The following is a 16,251-nucleotide window of genomic DNA, read 5'->3' as shown; positions in this document are numbered from 1 at the left end:
GGCGCTCCGGTCCCGCGGCGGAGCGGAGCGGAGCGGGGCGGCAGCGCCGGGGCGATGCCGGCGGTGCGGCTGCGGCTCCCGGCCGGCTGCCTCCTCCTCCTCCTCCTCCTGCTGCTGCTGCTGCTGCTGCTGGGCGGCCGCGGCGCCGCCGCGCTCGGCCGGGACGCGGTGCCTTCCCTGCGGAGTGAGTGACGCCTCGGGGCGGCCCGGGGGTGGGGAGCGGCGCGGCGGGCGGGGGCCGCGGGCGCAGCCCTTGGCCGCGGCGTGCCGAGCCCTGCCGCCGTGAGGGAGCGCCGGCTTCCCGCCCCCGCCGAGCCCCGCCGGGACGCGGGCCGGGGCTGCCCCGCTGGCTCCGCTTCGCGTCCTCGCTGCTTCTTATTCCCCTGCCCATTGCGGTCCTCCGTGCGCCCGGAGAGACCAGCGATAGTTTCATTCTCATTTCCAAGAAATCCCAGTTGCTTTCTTTATTATCACATAAGCAGTTCTCTCTGCTTTTTTGGAGGGAAGGAAATGGGAGGTAAGGAGGAAGGAAATGAAGCTATCTTGTTCGCTTAGTTTTGTTACAGCTGTTTATTCCCGATTAGCTGTGTTGAGCCCAAATAAACAGGAACTTGGAGGTACTGGTCAGCAATTAGCTCTTCATCTGGGGCTGAACATCAGCTCCAGGCTTCTCTTCTGGGAATATATTTCTTGCATCTTGACCTTGTGTGGAGGGCATGATGTGGAGAAGCGGATCTGTTCTAAAGACTTCCCTTCATTCATTCAGTTTCTAAATCATAGATGGTCTCCTTTCCTCTTGGAGACCTCTGGGGTCACAGAGCTCCGTTGCAGCTCTTCAGCTGCAGGGCTTTGGGCACAGACCTCTCCCTGACACCAGGAGCTTTGTAACAAAACCCATATGTGTGAGCAGCTGTAAAATGGATGGTGTAGCCTTGCAAGCTCAGAAGAGGTGAACCTGGAGGCATTCCCAGGCTTGATGTTGCTCCAGTTGTCTCATTGCCCTTCTTAAAGACAGAGCTGAGCTGGAGCTGATGGAGCTGTCACTGAGCCTGTCATCTCTCATGTCTTACTTCTGCGGTGAGCTGGCTGTTTCCTGGCAGTCTTCAGGCAAGCAAGCACAGCTTTCTTGCCAATTGCATTTCGTATGTGGGGAATGGAAACCACATTTGGAAGGGGGCTCAAGAATTATGGTCTGGCTGTTCTTGGCGCAAGTTGCCCCAGAATGAAAAAGGGACGTTGTTCACAAAGATCATCCAGATGGGTTATTTGCATACACTGGGAAAGAACCTTATCTTTTCTCAGCAGTCACTGCAACTCTTAAGGGCCTTACAGATAAAGGCTTTCAAAGTTTGAGAATCCTTCACCTTTGGTGCTGTATGGGAGACGCTGTGTGCTGTGGATATAGAAAAACTTTGTCAAACTCACAATCTCCGTGTGGATCCAAGTATCTTGGTGAATGAACCTCATTAATCAGTTAGCACTAGTAAGTGCTTACATCCCAGTTTTCAGATACCTAGCAAATTAGCAGTGTATTTTCTGGTCAGCAAAGATAAGGCTGCTGTTGAAAAGACATGCCCATAGTATGAGAGGCAGAAACTCTTTCTGGCCACATAAATAGAGACACCTGTGTTGCCCATGGAGCATTGGGTTAGATAAGAAGGGTGAAACCAGTATGAACAGCAAAACTTCACTGGTTTTCACCTGCTGCCAGTCAGAAGGGCTTGCTCCTGCTCCATCAGACTGCCAATCTCTATAGCCATGGGGGAAACAGCCACTGTTACAGTGGGACAATCTGCAGTGTCACCTCTCTCTACATCATAATGTGTTCTATGCAGAATCTGTAACCAAAAAAACCCTCTCCATAATCCGTATCATCTGTGTTCTGCTTGTTGTATGCACGTTATATTGTTGAGCTGATCTCCTGTGTACTTGTTAGACAGCACTGCCATGGTCCTGCTTGAAACATCTTCCTTTTTTAGGGCCACATCTAAGCTCTATGCACTAAACTCAAACATAGCATCTGAGTGGTCCTCTGCATCTCATATGTCATTTGTGGGCTATGTCAATTTGAGAGGGATTTTTTTATTGTCATAGTTAGTGCTTCAGTATCCTAGGTTATTTTTCAGTTACAGAAACTTGAAAGTATGCATGGCAGAAATTATCACTGTAAAATTTGAAGGCAAAATGGAAGTGCTGCTAAGGTTCTCAACACATAAAGGTATTTTATGCTCCTGAGGCATAAAATAAATAATCTCACATATCATGTGGACAGAACTCCTTGAGTTATTTACCATTGGAATTCTAAGTGAATCAAGTAGCTGAGCTGTTACAGGCTTACATTTTGCTGATTTTCAGTTCCTCAGCTGCCCTCTTTTTTTTTTTTTTCAGTCTATACGATCAGTTAAACTTTTGCTCCCAAGATGTTAAACAGCTGACTTTTTTCACATACTTACAACATGATGTCACGTATTTCAGTGAATTTCTGTGTGATTCAAAAAAATCTGGGATGTCAGGCTAGCCCCACAACATCTGCTCTTTTGTAGGGTAGTCACAAATGATTAAACAATATGTATCGAATAGGAAAGGCATACTTTAACCCTTGCCCACCAGTTCTAATGGCATAGATAAATCCTGCTATTTCTGTGTCCTATTGACAATGCAACTTACTTTCTTTCTATAGTTGCAGAGTAAGGAATGAATATGGCAATGCCAGTCTTTAAATATTTAACTTTAATTGTACTATCCAATCTGCATTGGGAATTATTTCACAGTATGCAGCATGACTTGTTGTATTGCTTAAATCCTTGCTCCATTACTGTGACCTTTACTCTGTCTTGGTGACCAGTGTCTTTTTTCTTTAAATATGACTGATGTTTTTGGGCACCTCTTGTTTTTGTTTGAGGTTATTTTTGTCTATCCAACTTAAGAAGTATTATTTGGTTTTATTTTTGTGAGCTCGCAAGTAGTCTGTGTGTTTAGAAAAATCAGCTGGCAGTAAAATTAGACTAGTACTCCTTAGTTTTTTGGAGTGTCAGTTATTCTGATGGATATTTTCAGTTTTCTTCCTAAATAGCTGCAATTAAAACATTTGTCTTTTAATACTATACAATCAATTGCAGTATTCTACTAACTGAAAGTCTGTTGGATTTTCTTCCCCCTACAGATAAAGGGATATTTATTATCCAGAGTGAAAATTCCAGCTTGTGCATTAAAGTGGACAGAGCTGGCCTTGTTCTGGAAGACTGTGGTCAGCTCTCAGAAAAGATGTTATGGAAATGGGTATCCAACCATCGTCTTTTCAACGTAGGCAGCAGCACCTGTCTCGGGCTGAACATCAGCAGACCAGAGCAGCCACTAACTATGCTTGAATGTGATTCTACTCAATACTCATTGTGGTGGAACTGTGATGGAAAAACGTTAGTTGGTGTATCTGAGTTCAAATTAGCAGTTGAAAACAATAAACATATTGTCGCCAGAAAAAAATCTACTTGTCAATGGAAACAATATATGTCCTATGATGAAGACCTTTGTGAACACCCATTTCAAGGTAAGAATAAAATTTTGCCATTGAAGCATAGATGGGAAAAGTTTCAGAAGTTCTGTTGGAGGGAGATCAGGTGCTTATGATCCCTTCCAGCCTCTGTTGTGGTTTGGGCCTCAAAGTTTATGAGGTTTTTTTATGTGTAGTGGTTGAGATGTATATACCACACAATTGATATGCTTTTGTTAAATTGACCCCCAACCCCACCAGTATCCTTGCAAATCAGGAAATGCTCATGTCAAATCACCTCTCAAATTAAAAGGGTTACTAAGGATTTGCTGTTGCCTGTCCTGCAGCTTCCATTATCAGATAAACCTAAAGAGAGATAAGAAAGGATTTGGAGTTCCTGTCGCTGAAAATCAGTCTGTAATTGCAGTGTGCATGGACCAATGTCTGCAATGTTCTGCACCTGGACTCTGAACATGCCAAAGTTTGAAACAGAGATCAGAAGCTTGATAAATCCTGCTGTGCAGCTAGTGAAGGTGTAAGAATATACATCAAGATCCAGGTCTGCAGACTTGAATAGGTTTAAGGACTAAGATAAACCCACTGACTTCAAAGAGCAACAGACAGCCTGTACCTTTACCCTTTCCTCAGCATTTCTGTAAGAGGGAGAGACCTGATGTTTGCACAGTGTCTCAGACTGAAGTTGTTGATTTTCCCCACTTGAACTGGGTGTTTGAGTTCCAGATCTGGTCTTAGTGATTTCCCCTGTAAATGTAGCTCAGACTGTGCTCTCACCAAACTCCTTCTTTGGGACCTATGCTAACTGGGAAAGTACTACAGTGCTCAACCTCTTTTTTAAAACCTAATGGAATTCATACTTTAGACCAGACAGAAAAATATATAAATCCATGGAAGCCATACACATTTGCCATGTACACTCAGTGAGATGGAAGTAGACCTGGTTTAGCCCTATTACTGCAACTTCTCAGAGAGGTGGGAGATGATCAGCATTAGGTAGCTACTTCTAGCCTAGTTTTAGGACCAAAGTATTGAATTGTGTTGGCAAAATCTCTTTCGGGTTCTGTTTTCCACCTTTTACCACAACTCATGCACATGCAAGCCAGCCTGTTTGTCCACCAAACAAGGACTGTCAGGGATAGCTACCTTCAAAATAAAAAAAAAAAATTAATGGTGGTAAGAGGTCTGTAGCAATTGAATTTGATTTAGTTTTGATTTCTTGCCAGGACTGTGATAATCCCTTTAGCTGACAGCATGATAGCAGGCAGACAGAAAAGCAATCCTGATTTATTTTGTGACCTGTTCCTTGTATTTTATGTTCATTCACATCAGAAGGGGATTTACAAAGTGTAAACTGCTCTTTTATATGTGCACAGCCAGCCATTAACTCTAGAAACCTCTAGGAAACTGGGAGTATGTATTGATTCTGTAGTTGAAGGACTTTGGTCTTAAACCTATCAATGTGGAATCGTTGATAAACAATTCCATTCAAAGAGTGATTGTGGTTCTTTGACCTTTTTTCGAAGCTCTGAGGTTTAAAGACACTCACTGAGGTAAAGCTTTTACAGCTTTCAGTTGCACTAAATTCTCTCAATATTTTGGTCCTCAAAGTGCAAAAGGAAAATATTTAAATATTTTGTAAGGCATTGATTGTGGCAACAGATGTATGGAGCATCAATTTTTTTGGCTGTTTTTATTCTCCATGGGATAAAAACTTGTTTTTAAAAGTCTATTTAATATTCCTTTGTCTTGTACATTTCCTTTCCCAAAGAATGACAAAGAGAGTGAAAAACACATTAGAAATCCACTTTATAATGAGTGGGAGAAGCAGGGGAATATTGTTAAATTACTCATCTGTCATAGACTAATAAATAAGTAGAATTTGCATCTGAGAGTGTACTGATTTAACTAATTGTTTTTTATGTGGCTCTTCTGAAATATAGATGCAGACAGTGTTAATTGATCAGATTTTGAGGGTTGTGGTTTTGTTTGGGTTTTTTTTTGTTAATGGAGTAAGTTACAAGAATGCGCCTCATGGTGACAAATTTCTTAAGTTATTATTTCCATATTCTATTTACTGAAATTGTGCTGCTCACACTTGTAATGCTCTATTATCAATTATAAAATAAAATTTAAAAGTCACTTTAGACATTTTATTTTTATCACTACTACTAAATACAGGCATAATGACATATGGGGGCAAAAAATTTTTTGCAGTCTGCATTCTTTTAATCTCTGCTTTTTTTTTTTTTCCAGAAACATACACCTTGCTTGGAAATTCTTTTGGTTTCCCATGCGTTTTTCCATTTAAATATAACAACAAGTGGTATTATGAGTGTACCAGAGATGGAAAGGAGTCTGAGTGGTGTGCCACAACAACTCATTACGAACAAGATGAAAAATGGGGGTTTTGCCCAAATGCTGGTAAGATGTTGCTTGTCTTCTCTCTCCCTCCTCCAAGAGTTTATTCTTTATTAGTAGTACTAGGACACAGTCTGGTTTTGGATTACTTCCCTTCTCTTAGAAGGAAATGTCTTTGAAAAGCAGAAAGGAAGATGTTTAGCAAATTTGTTAAAGTTTATCATTTGACCTTTGAGACTCAAAGCCCTCATCACAACAGCAAAACCACAGGGGGCAGCAGAAGGAGCTTTCTGTGCAGCCAAAGCCCTCTGTCCCAGTGATACACAGGCAGCTTATGTGGAACACATAACCTAAGGGCTGCTCTTGCAAAGTCACATTCTGCTTTTGACTGCCTTGCATCTGGCACATTCCTTTTCTTCTGTGCACTGCTTGGATATGTCTCAGGCCTAAAATACTAAAAATCAATAGCTTGAAAAATACTTGCTGTTGAAATGATTTTGGATGTACAATATTTGTGAATATTTCAGCTTCTTGTGTAAATAGGCAAAATTGTGTCTTCTATCAGTAAAAGTGGTTTGGAAAAGACTTCCCTGCTCAAGCGACATTTCAGATCTCTGTTCCAAAGCATCTTAAAACCAGCTGTAAATGTGTCTTTGTAGTGGATATTTCTGGACAGCCACTAAAATAGATTGTATTTGCAGCCTTGTTTGTGCTTTTTAATTATAGGAAGTTTATTCTCTTGAGTACAAGATCCTAGGAGATCTAGTGAGTGTTGCCACAAGTTGGGTGAGGTGTTCACAGTTTGAATATTTCAACGCTCAGTTTTAGAAATAAATTATTAGCCAGAATAAATTAAAATGTAGCTGTGTTGGCTTCATGAGAGTTGTGAAAATCACCACCAGCTGCAGATCAGCTCCCGAGTGTTTTATCAACCACATGAAATTTGGAGCAACATTTTATTTCATTAGTGCCCTATTTGTGTTAACAAAGTAACAGAAAAAGCAGTCATAATTGTGCTTCCATTGGGATACTGCTGGTATTAATTAATTAAATGGTTCAAGGTGGTGTGTTTCTGATTGGTTTGGAGTCTTGGGCAGCTGGTGACAAATCTGTTTCTGAGTAGAGAGTGGCTGTGATATCTTTTGGAAGAAGAACCCCAACACACACATCTGCTACCAGTTCAACCTCGCGTCCGTGCTGAGCTGGCGTGAGGCTCGGGCTGCCTGTCAGCTGCAAGGAGGGGACCTGCTCAGTGTCACCGACCCTGAAGAGCAGAACTACATAAGTAACTTAAGCAGTGAGTAGACATTTCTCTGGAGGCCTTGTAGGAAACCTGTAGTTAGATTTCCTCCTTAGCTTTGCAAAGGGATAAGCTTTGGAACTTAATACCCTGTGTGATGTCTCTCCCATTGCTGCTTGTGGGACTTTGTCATGTAACACGCCTCAGTAGGGCTATTTAAAAGAGCAAGGATGAAGGTAAGTCCCCACCTTAATAAACTGAAGTGCAGAAGTGGTGGTGTTACCTGAGAGTGCGATTTTCTCAATTCTCCCTCCCCACAGAGATTCCCATTCATCTTGCAGCTGGGGTAAGGGGGTGTATTTGTTTACTTTGGAGAATTATAAATGTGTTTACCTTCTCTGCAATGTACCTTGGTGTCCCTTTCTCCTGTTAAGCTTTCCTTGTAAGCTGGGCTTCATTAAATGGGAAAGATAGGAACATTTATGCAGGCTTAAAGTAAATGTCTTGTATGAAAAAAATGTTAGCTCTATAAATATATATCAGTCCTTCTTTGATAAGCAATTTGCTTTTTTCCTTAGAGCAAATGTCTCAGACTAATTGTGCAGAGCCTTCTGAAAGCTCGGATTTCATGGGTGTTTTAGTATGAGTGGAGAAAATCAAGTGGAGGAATGGGTGGTGGAGCTCTGATGCAAAGGTTGCCTCAGATTTCTTGCTTCCCACTATTGCTGGTTTTCAATTGAAGGATATAAGCTAACAGGAAATTAAAAAAAAAAATTAATTGGCTTTTTGATATGCCTGCAAGGTGGTAAAGATTTCTGAAAGTTGTTTGGTTTATGAAAAGTTCAAACAGGCTAGTGTTTATGTAAACAGGCTAGCATTTATTTAGCTGCTTGTTCTAGATCTAACTTCTAAGGTCAGCTACAACTTACGCAGGAAGGGTTTGCAGAATGAGTGGCTTTTGAAGGATTTCAGGTTTCTGAGTTTATTCCTTTTCATCTCTGTGTTGATTAACAAATTAAGTTACTTTTTTTAAGGACAGAAAAAAAAGCCAACAAGTCTGAACTTTCTGGAGAGTGCTTTGAAGTTTTGTTTTATTCCAATTGTAACAAGTCAGGACAGCAGGTCTATGCCTGTAGATATTTTAAAGCTTGGGGAAAGCATGCAGTATTTGTTTATTTTTTCTGTTTCAGGGCAGTTAAATTCCACAGACATGATGCTGTGGATGGGCCTGAATCGCCTGGATGAAGACGCTGGCTGGCAGTGGTCAGATGGAGCACCACTAATGTTTCTGAACTGGAGAGCAAGTACTTGATGTTCCTCTTGCATATGTTATAGCAGAATAATTATATGTTCTCTATAAATGCAGCTTGATAAAGCACTGCTGTTCCTACAGCTATGTTTGAAAGTTGAATTAAGTGAATGTGTGCAATATTTTTGTTTGAAATATTTATTCATATTCATGAACTGAAAGCCTTTCTAGGGATATAACATCAAGTGAGATCTATGTATTCAAAGCATTAATGGTCTAGTCCTTTTGTCATTTATTTTTAAAGATGTTTTTAAGGTTCCAGTTACATATTTAAAAACTGTAGCTACTTTAATGGAGGAAAGGAATTTAAATTTTTTTATGTTAACAAGTTGTAATTACCATTATCACATTAACATGAGTTTTGTGACTTGGTTTGCTACATTTTGAAGTCTGTCCACCAGCAATTATAGACACTCAATCTTGTTTCAGCCTCTCATCTGAGAGCAGCAGCCAAGGAGTCATTGCCACACGTGTAAGGCATGGTAAATGTTCAACTGTCCTTAGTACTAGTATAATGTTACTAGAATCTTAGGTATGGAGGGATGTTTATACATTAATTTAAGAAATTGCAGAGAACCTTACAACACCATTTTACAATCAAGAACTGATTTTTTCTAATTTTGTGCTTTTCAAAAATGTGTTTTTAGATATCTCTGATAACCGTTTTAAAGAAAATCATTGTGCAGTGATTAATCCAAGACTGAAGTATGGCTGGAACAGTTATCTGTGTGAATCCGGATTACCTTTTGTATGCAAAAAATATTTAAATGAGACAGAGAATGAAGCTCTGGGTAAGTGTCTCAGTGTTACAGTATCCTATTTGTGGGTGTGCAAGGAGAGCAAGAGAAGCCACCTGACTATAAAGTCAGCAGAGCAGGGTCCCAGCTGCACTGAATGTGTGGGTTTGCTAGTTTAAGTTGAATACAATTTATTTTAACTGATGTAATGACACTTTCTTCTGTTTAAATTCAGTCTTTGAAAACAAAGCACTCTTTGTTCAGTCTTAGCAAACAATTTTAATACAAACTTGATTCCTTACACCATCAGTATGCTCATTCTCTTTTATATTACAATAAGAGCCACACTTCCAGATTGCAAAATAGGTTTTCAGTGTAAATGGAATTAACCAGTGGCACACAGAGTAGAAAGCTCTATAAATGTAGCACAAAATTTGCAGGGATTTTTATGATGTGTTGTACTTTTGATATGCCAAAAAAGTGTACATATACTTCAAGTGTGTATACAGTGAGTATAGGATACATAGTACATAGAATGACTCAAGCTCCTGTTCTGTGAGAAAGTTAGAAACAGAACTTAGTTTATTCTAACATAAATTTTTTGGTTTTATGAGTGATGCTTACATGGGTTCATCTTCCTAGTAACTTAGAGAATGTTTAGCAGCTTGTTTCAGGTAATAAGGAAAGACTATACAAACTTTCTGTAGATAATGCATCTGAAAAAGTTTTATGTGTCTTTGAACCAAGTTCAGAGGTAATAAGGGAGATAAACTATTTTAAATTGACTTAGTGTTTGAACTAGTCCAGCAGCCTGAATGGTTCAGTCATCAAATAAAGTGGAAGAAATTTCAGTTTGCTTGGTAGGTGATGATCCATAGAGCAGGTGTTTTGGCCTCCTTAAGTAATCTTGGAAAACTCTGTTTTCAGCATTTTAAGGTTAAAAAAAATGTTATGAACATAGCATAAGTTTGGCAAATCTGTCTAATGCATATGAACTTTGTGTGCTCATTTAAAGATACATGGCAATATTATGCCAATCGTTGTGACGCTGGTTGGTACCCACACAATCGCAACTGCTACAGACTTCATAAAGAGGAGAAGAGCTGGAATGATGCTTCTCTCTCATGCCAAAGTCAAAATAGCAGGCTCATTAGTGTATCCTCCATGGCAGATGAAGAGCTGCTCCTTAACTTGCTTGAAAGTGGTGAGTTTGGAGAGTTTAAGTGTGCAGGTGTTTCTTGCTCTTTAACTTGTTACCATCTAAACACTTTATTATGTGGCACACCGAAATGATGCTTGCAAAAAAAGAAATCATGTTGCATGCCCACTCTAGGAGTCTTAAAAATGCACAGTCACCTTTTCCAATAACCATTTTTAAACTAAAGATATGACTCCACAAAGCAGATGCAGTGAGGCCATAGTAAACATGCTTGCTTTTGTCCTTTCCTGCTCTTGCCTGATTCCTTGCAAACTTGCAAAATATTCAGTCATCAACCTTATACTAGAGTTGTGTTATTAGAAGTTATTAGAAGCAGTGTTATAGAGTTATTAGAAGCAGAACCAATTAAGTATGCAATCTGGCCTGATCCACACTGCAAAATTGCTGCTGTTACTATGAGGGCAAAGTCCTGTTTGATGTCAACAGGGCGTATCAAAGCACTTCTGCTAGTTCACATTGTCCTGAGAGGTAGCATAATTACACAAGGAACTTAATGAACAAAAGCCCTTTGATGAGCAATGCCAATACTTTTGTTGTCATAACAGTAGCAAAGAAAAGTGAATATTTTCTGCCTGCCACTGACACCTCTACTAAGACCCTCTATAGATAACAAATACCATTATTTGTAGGGATGCTGTAATGGCTAGATGTAATTGTTTTCAACTTGAATTCAGCTTCAGTTTGCTGCTTCTCTCCAGCCTGCTTCAGGCTTCTCTTCAGGAGAAGGGCTTACTTACCTGGAAGCCTGAGTGCTTTTTCTCCTGTAGTAGCTGGTAAAATAAGATTTTAGATCAAAATGCAAGCCTCGTCTCTCCTATATTTGTCAGATCCTGGCTACCACTGTGCTGTCACTGGATGATATAACTCCTAGAGAAACATAAAGCTTAGTGTCCCATGGAAAATTATAAGAAATATTTCACTTTCCTGTCTGTTTTTCTGTCCCATACACTTCAAGAAAGTAAATATGCTCTTAATTTGTATTCTTTATGATTTCAAAGCATATTAACATGTATGTTGATTCTATTTTTGAAATGATTTCATTTTCAAGAGCAATAAAACATAGTCTCATCAGTACGGTTTCCTAAAGTTTATATAACTTTTATTTTTTCCTGAAAGAAGAACATTTCTATGAAAATACCATGAATATTTTTTAATAGTGGTGTCATGTTAGAGGAAAAAACAGGCTTTATCACTTCACCATTAAAATCTGAACTCACTTATTCTTTTACAGAAAATGTAACAGAGACATGGATTGGATTATACAGTAATAGCACTCCTGTTGTTTTTGAGTGGTCAGATAGCACCCCAGTAAAATTCTCTAACTGGCACAGACAAGAACCTAACACCTTTCAAAGAACAGGACAACTCTGTGTTTCAGCACAAGGACCTGTAAGTTTTATTTTTAAAAGAATTAGGCACTTTTATTTTAGCTCATAATAATTTTGTTTCTTGCTATGCATACTATTTTAAACGATGACCTGGAGTATGACTTTGTTTTTGATTCCTAATGTATTCATGTTATGATAAATGCAGTACAGCCATTCTGCAGTACTGATGCACAGAAAATAAATCACAGATTTTGAGCCTATGTTCAGTAAAAAGTACTGCATATATATAAAGCCTGCCAAATGGAAGAAAACAAATATGAGTGGGTATTTTGATAAAGTAATTTAAAATCCAAGTAGTGTGTATCATAATTTATGATGCATAAGTTCTGGTCTTGAAAGTTTCACATTCATGTTTTGTAAAACTGTCAGCTGGGCCTGTATTATCTTTGTGTAAATATCTATAAATTTTATGGAGTGTCTTTCAAAACAGTAGTCTAGGTCTACGTGAAAATATAGAAGTTGATAGCAGGAGATTGATACTAGATCAGTCAGGGGTTGTAAAACAGGGAGTAATGCTGAAACAATACTGTCCTGTCTTGTTGGTATTCATGGCACTGCCAATTCTTTTGTAATGTGTTCATTCATTTACTTTACTTTACTTTTGCAATTAGCAGTACTTAAAGTCACAAATACATGACTTGCATATGTAGCACTATAATTTTAATTTTTTTCTGAGTGTGAAAACTGTATCAAGAAGAGTTTCTGTTGTCTCTACAGTAGTGGGTCCAGATTGCAGTCTTTGACTCAGGGGAAAATCAAGACAGTTAAAATTACTGGGAATAGTCTGTTCCTACTGGAAGCAGAAAATAGGACTTTGGAACAATGCGGGGTTTTATATTCCAAAGTCGTATTTTACTCAGGTTGCAAGTGTAAACAAACAAATGAAAAAGTAAAACACAAGAAAAAATAGGGTTGAGATAAAGTTTTTCAAGCACTGTTTTTGATATATGTCCAGTATGTACAGATGTGCGAAAATTAAATGATACAAAGTTTGTAGTATCTTGAGTAAGGACTGTTCAAATATAGAGATTAATCTTACAAAAAACTGTGATAGCTAGAAAGAAAATTGCTCTGGCATGGCCATAGTATTAGTTAATTAAGATGCTTTACATCCTGAAGACTGAGTCAAAGATACAAATCCATTTGTATAATTGATTTGGGATGTCCTGCTGACAGTGTTGGTAGAAATAAATGAACCATGGATAAGTAAATGGAGTGACAAAAATTACTTTTTTTTTTTTTTTAGTGAAGAGTTAAAAGAGGGAGAGTGTGATCTAATGTTTGTTAGATATGCATGAGAATATGAGTATATATGGAATATACTCTCTTTTATTCCTTAGGAGGGACATTGGAGGATTAAAAAATGTGAAGACAAATTTTTCTATATCTGCAAAAAAGCAGGGGAATTTAATAGTGTCTCTCCTGAACTGGAATCCAATTGTCCAGAGGTAAGTGGGTTTGTGGTTGTTTTAGAACTATATTAATGACATAGAATTATATAGGTAGCCTCTAAATACAGCTACAGAACATATGGATGCAAATAGATAATTTTAGTTCTTCATATTAAAGACATACATGTTTTGCTTGGAAAAATTGCATTGTTTGCTTTAAAAATACGTAAAGTAAATTTTAATGTAAGATTAAAAGCCTTCACAAGATGCCTTTCATGGTTATTGTTTCATCAGTGATTGTGACCCAAGTTCCTATTTCTTTCTAGATCAAAAGTGAAACCCATTTGTCCACCATCTGTACAAATAATGGCTGTTATATGATGCCTCATTCCACACATGGTTTTCATACATTGAAATGGAATGTCAGGGTGAAAACCTATCAGTTTCATTGACACAGAGGGTGAACTCTTCCACTTGTACATTTGCTTTCAAACACAAATGGGAAAGAGCACAGCTATCTAACTAGGACATAGCATTATATTTTCAGGCATTTAGGCTCTGTGTTCTGGTAGTAAAAGGAAGTGTGTTGAAGTACAACTTAATTTACCATCAGTCCCTTTTCACTGTGTGGAAAGAGGAAACTTGTTGAATTTCTGTTATAGTCAAAACTGTGGAGGAAAAAATTTCTCTTTTCTAAGCTGCTTTATTATTTGGCTCATTGTCTTAATTTTTTAAATTTCCTGTCTTGTTTCTTGGGAAATGAAGAAACACAACCAGTTCAGTTGAATTATAAGAAGGTTGAAACTGAACTGTTTGGAGTCAGATGCAGCCTTTTGCCAGATGTAGTGCCCAGATCCAGAGTTCTTCTCATACCATTATGGACATTACGGCTTGATTCCAGCTTAATATTTCCAAATGTTTCGGGCGACTGCATTTATTTCATTTGGACCAATGTATTTTGTCATTCAAGAATTTTGTGTGTTATTAGTGTAAGAAGGGTTTGTCACAGTCCTCACTGGGTGAAAAATGTGCAGAGCATCAAGGATTTCTTGACAAGCTGTAGTCAGCAGTTTGCAGTCAGCAGCAGACAGCATTTTGACAGTACTTCAACTTCTTCTCAGTCCTGTGCCACTCAGGATTGCATCTCAAGGTGCTGAGCCACTGGCCAATATTTATTCTCTTGCTTATTTAAAACAGTTAATCATAAAACCAAGCAGGTATGCTGCATGAACTCATGCCAACAGAACTTACACCAGTCCATGTGGTGTCTTTTGGACATCCAGGGGTGAATAGTATGAAGTAAAAGACTAATAATGAGATGAAATGAGACAGCACAGCCACTGACACAGTGTTCTGGTTCATCTGATATCCACATTTTCAGTGACCTTGAGGGTAACTGCTCTTCAACCATGGCAGGAAAGAAAAGATCTATAGGGATGCCAAGGATCATCAGCCAAGTTTTTAACAACTATACAATAATTAATCTATAAAATAATGTTCATTTCTTTTAAGGGATGGGAAAGACATGGTGGATATTGTTACAAAATCGACAGTACCCCTCGAAGTTTTGAACATGCTTCCAGTGGTTATTTCTGCCCATCTGCACTTGTATCAGTAACAAACAGGTAGTTAATCCTATTAGACAGTGTGAAGATACCTCTAACAAGAGATATTCTAACTTTATAAAGTGTTGCATGGCAAAACATATTACCATTGTGAAATAATGTTTGTTTGAGAGATGAGCATAATTACTAACATCAGCTAAAATCAGAGGTGTGCTTTGCCTTACTTTTTAATTGAAAATAATTCAGTAAAAAGCAACTGTTAGGCTAATAAACACTTCTAGCAATGTGCACACTTGGGCATGCAGAAATCTAAAGAAAATGCTTTCTGCAGGGGTATCTAACATCTTTAAGAAACTTTATTGGTGTACTTAGAAGGTCTACTGAAAAATGAAAATATACTTATCTTTAGAGTTAAAAAATATAAAATTTTAATCAAAATCAGTTAATGATTTATAAATGTTTCTATTTTTGTATTCATTTTCTGTGGTTTCTCAGCAAACAGGGTAAGAGAGTAAATGTTTGAAAGCATTTGTTGCTGTTTTCCCGTGCTTTGTTCTTATTTGCCTCTATTCCAGCTTTAGCAAGAGCTTTCTCCTTTGTAGGTGTCCAGATGCTTGGGTTTTCTCTGCTCTCTTTGTTATTTACCCTTTATGTTGGCTTTCCATAAAAGTTTGACATAAATATAAATTACATTAATACTTCAACTGCTGCATATTTATTGCTAAAAAAAAACCCTTAACCAGAACAACAAAAAAAGAAACCACCCAAACCCCAAAAAATACAAGGAGGAAATATGTGTTCCCTTTAGATCAGGGGAAGGAACCTCCAGCAATCAGATAAATAGTAGGGTAGCTATTTTAGGAAAACACTGTCTACCCTACATAAGGATTTACATCAATGGGAATTTTCTCTGCCCAGTGGTTTCAGGATTGTGCACAGGGTGTGCAGCACTGAGCTGCAGTGTGACAAAGGTCCTTTAAGGGGGAATAAGGGACAAATTCCTGCTGAGTTGAGCACTGGAGCTCAGATGTTAGAGGGAACTGAGGGCATGCTGCATATCACTAGAATCATGTCTTCTGTCTTTTTCTGATTTTTTTAATTTTTATTTTTTTCACTCCTTGGCATAGCCATCACTACTTATGATATTATTTTCCACTTCCAGTTAGCAGAAGTAGCGAGGAGTAGCAAAAGAATGTTAGTTTAGTGGCTTTGTTAAATTACTGCTGGGGTTTATTCCGGAGTGAAAACTGCAAAAACTTTTCAGTTACTGACCCTAAAATGTTCATTAGATAGTAAGTTATAGAGGAAGGAGAGTAGACATAAAAAGAGAACATCCAGAGGAAATTAAAATTAAATACAATTTCTGAGTCACTCACAGTGTTACATTCAGTTTTTTACATTAATTTAGCCATTCTTTTCAGAGTTTGTGAAACCAGAAAGTCAATTGAGTCTTTATCAAACTGGAGAACGTTTTGCTATTTAATTTTCATTGTCAGCTGATTAAATGTCCTCATAAACTGAAAGATTCTTGTATAA

The 16,251-nt window shown here is 38.4% G+C and overlaps 1 protein-coding gene across 2 annotated transcripts in view; it reads left to right on the top strand.

Annotated features, from left to right (window-relative positions):
- PLA2R1 (phospholipase A2 receptor 1) overlaps positions 1 to 16,251 on the top strand; it is a 34,992-nt gene continuing 18,741 nt past the window's right edge. The window contains exons 1-10 of one of the 2 annotated variants that reach the window (XM_021526279.4): positions 1 to 184; positions 3,164 to 3,547; positions 5,762 to 5,929; positions 6,990 to 7,163; positions 8,297 to 8,410; positions 9,063 to 9,206; positions 10,168 to 10,356; positions 11,603 to 11,760; positions 13,100 to 13,207; positions 14,663 to 14,775. In XM_021526279.4, coding sequence (XP_021381954.3) covers positions 55 to 184; positions 3,164 to 3,547; positions 5,762 to 5,929; positions 6,990 to 7,163; positions 8,297 to 8,410; positions 9,063 to 9,206; positions 10,168 to 10,356; positions 11,603 to 11,760; positions 13,100 to 13,207; positions 14,663 to 14,775 — 1,682 coding nt within the window. In that variant the 5' untranslated portion in view covers positions 1 to 54. Of the gene's footprint in view, positions 185 to 305; positions 518 to 3,163; positions 3,548 to 5,761; positions 5,930 to 6,989; positions 7,164 to 8,296; positions 8,411 to 9,062; positions 9,207 to 10,167; positions 10,357 to 11,602; positions 11,761 to 13,099; positions 13,208 to 14,662; positions 14,776 to 16,251 lie in introns of those variants that run through there. The other variant, XM_085585047.1, reaches the window with a different exon arrangement.

The sequence above is a fragment of the Lonchura striata genome, chromosome 7 (assembly GCF_050655825.1).
Source record: "Lonchura striata isolate lonStrDom1 chromosome 7, ASM5065582v1, whole genome shotgun sequence".
NCBI lineage: Eukaryota > Metazoa > Chordata > Aves > Passeriformes > Estrildidae > Lonchura > Lonchura striata.
This window is presented reverse-complemented; position numbering and strand designations above follow the sequence as displayed.